Source organism: Mya arenaria, chromosome 4 (assembly GCF_026914265.1).
Source record: "Mya arenaria isolate MELC-2E11 chromosome 4, ASM2691426v1".
Taxonomy (NCBI): domain Eukaryota; kingdom Metazoa; phylum Mollusca; class Bivalvia; order Myida; family Myidae; genus Mya; species Mya arenaria.
In genome coordinates this window covers 65,449,766-65,460,169 of record NC_069125.1, presented here as the reverse complement: position 1 = coordinate 65,460,169, position 10,404 = coordinate 65,449,766, and the positions used below count along the sequence as shown (strand labels likewise).

The window sequence follows — 10,404 nt, the reverse complement described above, 5'->3', positions numbered from 1 at the left end:
GAATGGTTGAAATGTTATGAATGTTGCGAATGTCGCAAATGGTTGAAATATAATGAATGTTGCGAATTTTGCAAACGGTTAAATGTAATGAATGTTATAATGTAGTAAAAGTTGCGAATGGTTGAAATGCTGCGAATGGTTGAAATGTAATGAATGTCGAAAATGGTTCTAATGTAATGAATGTTGCGAATGTCGCGAATGGCTGAAATGTAATGAATGCCGCGAATGGTTAAAATGTCGTAAATGTCGCAAAAGGTTAAAATGTAGTGAATGTCTCTAATGGTTAAAATGTAGTGAATGCCGCGAATGGTTGAAATGTAATGAATGTCGCGAATGGTTGAAATGTAGTGAATGTCGCGAATGGTTGAAATGCTGAGAATGGTCGAACTGTAGTGAATGTTGCGAATGTGGTGAATGGTTGAAATGTAGTGAATGTCGCGAATGGTTGAAATGTAGTAAATGTCGCGAATGGTTGAAATGCTGAGAATGGTTGAAATGTAATGAATGTTGCGAATGTCGTGAATGGTTGAAATGCAGTGAATGTCGCGAATGGTTGAAATGCTGAGAATGGTTGAAATGTAGTGAATGTCGCAGATGGTTGAAATGTAATGAATTTTGCGAATGGTTGAAATGCTGAGAATGGTTGAAATGTAGTGAATATCGCAAATGGTTGAAATGTAATGAATTTTGTGAATGGTTGAAATGCTGAGAATGGTTGCAATGTTGAGAATGGTTGAAATGTAGTAAATGTTGCAAATGGTTGAAATGTTGAGAATGATTGAAATGTAGTGAGTTTTGCGAAGGGTTGAAATGTTTTGAATGTTGCAAATGTAGTAAATATGGCGAATGGTTCAAATATAGTGAATAAAGTAAATTGTTCAAATGTAATGAATGTTGCGAAGGGTTGAAATGTAGTGAATGTTACGAATGGTTGAAATATAGTGAATGTCGCAAATGGTTGAAATGTAGTGAATGTTGCAAAGGGTTAAAATGTAGTGAATGTCGCGAATGGTTCAAATGTACTGAATGTTGCAAAGGGTTAAAATGTAGTGAATGTCGCGAATGGTTCAAATGTACTGAATGTTGCAAAGGGTTAAAATGTAGTGAATGTCGCGAATGGTTCAAATGTACTGAATGTTGCAAAGGGTTAAAATGTAGTGATTGTTACGAATGGTTGAAATGTAGTAAATGTCGCGAATGATTGAAATGTTGCAAATGATTGAACTATAGTTAATGTCTTGAAGGGCTGAAATGTAGTGAACGTCTCGAATGGTTGAAATGAAGTAAATTTTGCAAAGTGTTGAACTGTATTGAATGTTGCGAATGGTTGAAATGTAGAAAATATCGCGAATCGTTGAAATGCTGAGAATGGTTTAAATGTAATGAATGTCGGGAATGGTTAAAATGTAATAAAAATTTTGACTGGTTGAAATGTAGTGAATGTCGCGAATGGTTGAAATGCCGAGAATCGTTCAAATGAAGCGAATGTCGCGAATGGTTGAAATCCTGAGAATAGTTCAAATGTAGTGAATGTCCCGAATGTTGTGAATGATTGAAATGTAGGGAATGTCGCGAATGTGGTGAATGGTTGAAAGGTAATGAATGTTGCGAATGGTTGAAATGTTCTAATCACGAACACTTTTTGATGATAAAGGTCACAAAAAGCTTATTCGATTAACAATAAAACACGACCGAAATGTCTGGAAATGAATAAGCACCCGCAGCGTCCGTCAAGAAGTTCACTAATCTTTAATGATAATAATGAACCAAATGATCCAAATAAGGAAAGGTAATTAGTCATTTTGCTCTCTGCTTCTTTTTATGGCTTGAAATACATAATAAAAAATATATTTTATTGATATTCAGTTTGCTTTATCAATGCTAATTTTCTGTCTGTCAGTTTAGTTACACTGACCTGAGATTTCAAGAAAATATTACTCGTTGGCAAAATCGAAAACATGTCTCGGCTAAAAACAAATGTTGAAAATAGTTTATTATTTTAGGCTTGTTTATCTACATACTGCTTAAGTTTAGTATTAAGAAAATTGCACAACCATCAGTTCTGAATGATAACTAGCAAAACAGCTACGATAGAGCCAAGTCGAACAAATAAAAACATATTTGAAATGATGTTTTGCGATTTAATGTGCATAAACTGTTTTTCATTCACGAGTTCCACTGTGTGACTTTGTTGCAGTGTCGTCTGCTGTTTCTTTCATGAATCTGCCGAGCACGATCAGTGTCAGCAGCAGTTTGGAGCCGGGCGACGCCGTCTTTACCGTACGCACCAACAATGACGCCGTCAACGCCGTCACGTTAGCGTCAGCGTCACAGTTCTTCTCACAGGACACCACAAATGATGGTAACGAACAGGCTTTTTCTTTCGTTATAATGGTATGATGGACAATATTTAAACCATGATAAATCATATTATTGTATTATACTTGTTAAAACTCTTCACATCAGAAGTTGCATTACATTTACTAGTTTCACTGCCAGTGCAGAATGATATTCCTCGCTTTTAACATCTGGCTGACAAATGCATCTATGGCCAGGTCTGCTGTCAGTCGAAACATGTATGGGGTCCAGTCTCGGAGACGTAACGGAGGTGTTGACGTTCACGGCCACGGACGGAACACAGACGGCCACCGCCACGCTCACCGTCAACATTGTTGACACGGTACGCCTCCGTCTTAATATAGGGCTATGGTCATAAGCAATCTGGGGGCAGTCATTTCGCATATGTAATAGATGCTGCACCCACAACTCCAGTTATATAGTTTAAACATGAACGCCTCAGTACGTGTATATAGTGTCAATCACGGTAGTAGCTGACGTATATACTCTGTGCAATGGTGTCAAGGTCACGGTTTAATAGCGTGCTCTATTAGTGAATAGAACTGTTTTTTATCCGCACGCTAGTTTTCCAACGATTAGGCTCCGTCTACTTGTTACCGTTCGGATATAGACAAAAAGAAAAGAACCACTCTAAAACATGGTATACGTCTAAAACACTTTTGTTCTCTTCATAAGTTTATATTACCCTTGGTGACTCGTTCTCTCTATAGGCATGTTTATTGTTGTTGTTGTTTTATCAACTTTGTTTGATCAGCGATTTTCGGATTATGTTAATATTAATTCATGCGGTGAGTATGGTCACTAAAGGTCCCGATAATGCACAACGTCCCAGCCACAACGTGGAAGCTGACCACATCGGAACGTAATGGTCTGCAGGAACTGTACGTTATTGACGTGTCTAACGGCTGTGACATTGTCGATTGCGTGGTGACGTCAGTCGTATCCGACACGAACGCTAACGTCTTTGTGCAACAAGGTAAATTGAACCTTTAGAAGTGTTGTTCATGTTTTGAACCCTAACTCAAACTTTAAAGCTGCACTCTCACAGATTGAACGTTTTGACAACTTTTTATTTTTTTATCCAGGAATGAGACAATGTTTGCGTAAATATCTGCAAACCAGTGATAAAAGACTGCTGACAAAAATCAGATTGCAGATTTTCACATTTCCGTTCGAAAATTAATGATTTATGGCTAAGAGCGTTACTAACGTTTTAGTATGCATAAAACATCAATTTTTTAACCTAAATATGAAAATCTGCGGTCTGATATTCTGTCAGCAGTCTTATATCACTGGTTTCCATGCATTTTCGCGTAAACTGGCTCGTTCCAAGATAAAAAAATAAAAAGTTGTCAAAACGTTCAATCTGTGAGAGTGCAGCTTTAAGCTTTGAATAAAAACGGTATTTATTTTTTATTTGTTGAGATTATTTTTACCGTGAAACATTTAAGCATTCAAGCAGTAAAGTGGCTCCATTTTATAATCAAGAATGATGTTCTTTTCAGGAACAATGATCGTAGCTGACGTACGAATGCTAAAACAGCCAACTTCCGCTGAAATATCCGTGGACTGCGGCGGCGCAACAGGGACAATTTACCTTGGCGTTTCTATAACAACCCCACCACCAACGACAACCACAAGCAGCACAACAGTGACAACGCCAACAACTACAACTTCTCAAAGTATCACTTTAACACCAACTACAACCATCACGACAACTGCGCCAATAACGCAAACAACCACTGCAGAGGAAACTTCTACAATTACAACGTCACCGACTACTACAACACCAACAACAACCACTGCAACGCAAACTACAACCACTGAAACCTCAACTACGACTACAAAGTTAACTACAATAACAACTTTTACTAAAAATACAACGTCAACTACAACGCAAATTACAACGCCAACAACAACTACAACGCCAACTACAACTACAACGCCAACTACAACTACAAATCCAACAACAATTCCAACGCCAACTACAACAGCAACTACAACGCCAATGACAGCGCCAACTACAGAGCCAACAACAACTACAACGCCAACTACAACTACAAATCCAACAACAATTCCAACGCCAACTACAACAGCAACTACAACGCCAATGACAGCGCCAACTACAGAGCCAACAACAACTACAACGCCAACTACAACTACAACGCCAACTACAACTACAAATCCAACAACAATTCCAACGCCAACTACAACAGCAACTACAACGCCAATGACAGCGCCAACTACAGAGCCAACAACAACTACAACGCCAACTACAACTACAAATCCAACAACAATTCCAACGCCAACTACAACAGCAACTACAACGCCAATGACAGCGCCAACTACAGAGCCAACAACAACTACAACGCCAACTACAACTACAAAGCCAATAACAACAATTCCAACGCCAACTACAACAGCAACTACAACGCCAATGACAGCGCCAACTACAGAGCCAACAACAACTACAACGCCAATAACAACTACAACGCCAACAACAACTACAACGCCAACAACAACTACAACGCCAACAACAACTATAACGCCAACAACAACTACAACACCAACAACAACTACAACGCCAACAACAACTACAAAGCCAATAACAACAATTCCAACGCCAACTACAACAGCAACTACAACGCCAACTACAGCTAAAACGCCAACTACAACAACAACAACAAATACAACGCCAACAACAACTCCAACAGCAACTACAACGCCAACTACAACTACAATGTCAACTACAACTACAACGCCAACAACAACAACGCCAACAACAACTGCAACACCAGCAACAACAACTACATTGCCTACTACAACCACAATACCAACTACAACCAAAACGCCAACTGTAGCGCCAACAACAACGCCAACTATAACTCCATCGATTACAACAGCAACAACTACAGCCACTACAAGGCCAACTACAACCATGACGTCAACTACAACGCAAACAACAACAACTACGCCAACAACAACACCAACTACAAACACAACGCCAACTGTAACTACAACGCAATCTACAACGCCAACAATAACTACAACGCCAACTACAACGCCAACTACAACGCCAACTACAACTCCAACGCTAACTACAACAACAACAACAACAACAACAACAACTACAATCACTACAACGCCAATTACAACGCCAACAACAACTACAACGCCATCTACTACCACAGTGCTTACGTCAACTACAACGCCAACTACAATAACACCAACTACAACTACAACGCAAGCTACAACTACTACGCAAACTACAACTACAACGCCAACAACAACTACAACGACAACTACAACGCCAACTACAACGCCAACGCCAACTACAACATCAACGCTAACTACAGCTTCAACACCAACTACAACTACAACGCCAACTACAGCGCCAACTACAATTTCAACGCTAACTTCAATTACAAAGCAAACAACAACTACAACGCCGATTACAACTACACCAACAACAACTACAACGCCAACTTCACCTCCAAGGACAACTACAACTTCAACGCAAACAACAACTACAAAGCCGATTACAACTACAACGCCAACTACAACTCCAACGCCAATTACAACAACAACTACAACTTCAACGCCAACAACAACTACAACGCCAACTATAACCACAACACCGACTACTAGTTTAACGCCAACAACATCTACAACGCCAACAACAATAACAACGCTAACTACAACTTTAACGCCAACAATAACTGCAACACCAGCAACATCAGCAACAACAACTACATTGCCAACTACAACCACAATGCCAACTACAACCACAACGCCAACTGCAGCGCCAACTACAACCATGACGTCAACTACAACGCCAGCAACAACTACATCGCCAACAACAACACCAACTACAACCACAACGCAAAATTCAACAACAACGCAATCTACAACGCCAACAATAACTACAACACCAACAACAACTACAACGCCAACTACAACTACAACTACAACTCCAGCGCTAACTACAACAACAACAACTACATTCACTACAATGCCAACTAAAACACCAACTACAACTACAACGCCAACAACAGCTACTACGCCAACTACAACTACAACGCCAACAACAACTACAACGCCAACTACTACTACAGCTTCAACGTCAACTACAACGCCAACTACAATAACACCAACTACAACTACAATGCAAACTACAACTACTACGCCAACAACAACTACAACGACAACTACATCGCCAACTTCAACCACTACCCCAACTACAACTTCAATGTCAACTACAACTACAGCGCCAACTACAACTAAAACACCAACTACAACTACAACGCCAACTACTACTACAGCGCTAACGTCAACTACAACGCCAAGTCCAATAACACCAACTACAACTACAACGCCAACTACAACTTCAATGTCAACTACAACTTCAATGTCAACTACAACTACAACGACAACTACATCGCCAACTACAACTACAACTACAACGCCAACGCCAACTTCAACGCAAACAACAACTACAACGCCGATTACAACTTCAACGCCAAAAGCCACTACAACGCAAACTACAACTACAACGCCAACTTCTACTACAACGCCAACAACAAGTACGACTGCAAGCACAATGTCAACTACTATTGTAACATCTTCAAATGCTATTATTACATTGCCAATAACAACTACAGAAGTCACTGCATCACCAAGAGCTACTACAACACCAACCATTGCAACAACTACTACAACAAAAACAACACTAAATACGACTAAAATGGCTACTCCTGTTACAACGGCAACTTCAAATTTTTCACAAACCAATACTTCTGCGCTTATTTCTTCCACAACATTTATGACTCTTGCACAATTTGATGAGGAACCAGACGTTCAAAACGTAAAGGAGGAGGAGTCCTCAGGGTTCTTTGACAGTCCATGGGTTATTGCGGGGCTGGCTTTGATACCTGTAGTGTTGGGCGGGGCGGGGCTCGCTCTCTGTCTTGCCAGGAGGCTTGGAGCACACGGGCTGAAGAAGGTGGCTGCTGCAAGACGAAGGTATCTAGTGATTTTATTTCTTTACGGTCTCATCTAACTATATAAAAAAACTAACTGAAAATATCACCCCAGTGTTAAGTAATCGACTGTGTACGCATATCTTAGACGGTTGCACAGTACGTAAATATCTGCCTGAACATACAGATACCATCTGCTGCATAACCATGTTTTGCATGCTCGGATGTTGAACTGTTGGTGATATTACACTTATATTATTGACTATCCTGTCCGAAGACGAGACAGCGAGGACGAGGAGGAGGATATAGACGGTGTTCAGGAGGAGGCGCCACGGCCATCCACCGAAAGGCGGTTCAGCATCTTCTCGTGCCGAGGTAGCGCCCAGCTGGCGCCCAGTTCAAGGACATTCACGGCCATGACACATCCAGGTACGTGGTTGGGGTCGTATTTTTGCGGAACTGCTCCTTGTATTTAGTATTGACTTCTACTTATACTTTTAGTATTGACTGATTGTCGGGTTTAAGCGGAACTACTCGAATAATTTAGTATAGAATTATGGTGTTGATGATATATCAAAGAATGTATATAGACACGATTTTTTACATAGCTTTTGATGTTGAATTTCAGATGACCACAGTCTTACACCCGTCGGTAAGTGCCTGCCTACTTTTTTTATAAAGTAAAACTATACATTTGCCAGTTTGTTTGTTTTTTAAACGCAAGCTACATTTATCATTCAATGCAAACTAATTCCTTGCATTCTTTGTGCCAACGATATTTTGCAAAATAGACCATCTGATTGGATTTTTTTAATATACAGTAATAACATTGTATTCGTTTGGTAAACAGCTTTTCCACTTATTTTATTAGAGTAATTTCCTTTAGAAAAGCTTGAAAAGAACATATTATTACCATTCACAGAACTGACTGGGATGCGGTTCGTATGAGACTGCAGATGGAAACCTGTCGTAGGCACTATACTTGTGCGACCGTACGTCATCATGGAACCAGTGACATTTTACCGGCATATTCAGATATTGTTTCTTGTGTGATCTTGTGTCCATTAATGACAACAAATGATTGAGACTTTAGATGCAGTTACTATAATGTCGATTTTATATTTATATATTGTATAACACCATGGCAACCAATATGTAAACGTTATACGGAAAACAACACCATGACTATCAATCTGTTAATTTTATACAGAATATAACACCATGACGGCGAAATCATTTAACTTTAGATAGAATGCAAAACCATGACCATCTAGTCCAAATAATTGTACGTTGACGGATTTTTTTTAGATTTTTGATATGGCAAATCCTTCACGTACAAATTGTTTAGTATCAAAAGTGGGTAGTTGTTCCGATCAGGATTCCGGGTCAAAGCATATAGCGTCTATAAAATATCATAAAAACAAGAAATATTACCAGATAATGTTATTTTATATTAGTTCTGTACACAAAAAATAAATATCCAACTAATAAGTAATAGTATGAGTTTGACGGCTTTTCTTCATTTCATTCTGTCAAAACATAACGATATATACATGAAGGGCACCTGCAAGGCTTCAGGGCACAGTTTAAAATCGCTCGGAACATTTCGGCCATGGCTGAGTTGTTACGATTGTATAACGAGGTCTATCTCGAAGCTTTGTCGGAGGAGGCCGAGTTCTTACGATTGTAACGAGTTGTTCCCCTTCGCATAATTGTTGTCAGTGTCAGTCAACTTCCGTTTTATTGGAAAGGTAAACAACTTGTTTTGATGCATGAAATGCTTGTTTAGTGCAAAATAACATTTTACTTACATGGTAAAATATAAATATAACTCTTTATGATCAATTTCAACCATAAAATACTTCACTTAAAAGAATTTCAATATTTTTAAAACAACCCCGTTTTTTGCACATTCCCGTTTAGACGTTAGGGATTGGAAGAATCCCGTATAACACGTCTATTATTTTAGACTACATGACCATCGGTCAGTAAACTTCGGACACAATGTAACACCTAATCCATATAAACAGCCGCTTCAGTCTTTGACGATTTTTGTGATGGCAACTCTATGTAAGAGGGAACATTACGAATGTCCAAATGTTAAATAGTTCCCTTAACGCGCAGTATTGTGGCTAATGTAGCACCATGACCACCAATCTGTAAACTTCATACACAATATAACACCATGACCGCCAATCTGTACACTTAGGGTTAGAGACCACTACATAAATTTCATATATATTCTATAGTCAATTGACTAATTTGCACGCGATATAACACTGATTAATAGTGCTTCTCCGCATCATATATGGGAAAAAGAGTTCCACTAAACAATAAACAACGTTTCTTATAAGATAAATACAATTGATTAAACGTAACCACTGTGTTTCCGATAAAGTGGCCACATCCGGTGTAAGGGTACACACAAAAAGGTGAAAATGTAAAAAAAGAGGAAATAGATCCAGCATGTTAAGTCCCTGTTTTTATATCACAATCCATTCAGCTTCAAACCATATCAAGGTTTGAAAGTAGCTATAATGGTCTGAGATGGTATACAAAGCATGCTTTAGACAAGTGTTAATAAAAAGGGGCTTGTAACACTGAGCAGTCCCTTCCGAATTGTGTGATTTGCATATTAGACAGAAAACAACACCATAATAATCTGTAAACTTCAGACATAATGTAACACCATGACTACCAATCGGTACACTTTAAAATGAAGACCAATCAGTACACTTTATAATGATCACCAATCCATTTACTTACGACACAATGAACCACTATGATCTCCAAATCTGTAAACTTTAGATAGAATACTAGACCATGAGCGCCAATCTGTTAACTACATGTGTAGATAGAATACAACACAATGAGTGCCAATCTGTAAACTGTGAATAGAATACAACGCTATGAGTGCCAGTCTGTAAACTGTAGATAAAATACTACACCATAAGTGCCAGTCTGTAAACTGTAGACAGAATACTACACCATGAGCGCCAGTCCAAACAGTCAGAATACAACACCATGAGCGCCAGTCTTCACTCTAGACAGAATAAAACACCATTCG

The 10,404-nt window shown here is 39.0% G+C and overlaps 1 protein-coding gene across 1 annotated transcript; it reads left to right on the top strand.

Annotated features, from left to right (window-relative positions):
* Positions 1-2,217: 2,217 nt before the first annotated feature.
* Positions 2,218-8,285, top strand: LOC128230999 (mucin-2-like). Its single transcript, XM_052943423.1, has 9 exons — positions 2,218-2,362; positions 2,556-2,680; positions 3,166-3,334; positions 3,864-4,040; positions 4,575-5,169; positions 5,233-7,380; positions 7,615-7,766; positions 7,966-7,989; positions 8,260-8,285. Exons 1-9 carry the CDS (start codon positions 2,218-2,220, stop codon positions 8,283-8,285), a joined length of 3,561 nt encoding a protein of 1,186 aa, XP_052799383.1.
* The last annotated feature ends 2,119 nt before the right edge of the window (positions 8,286-10,404 follow it).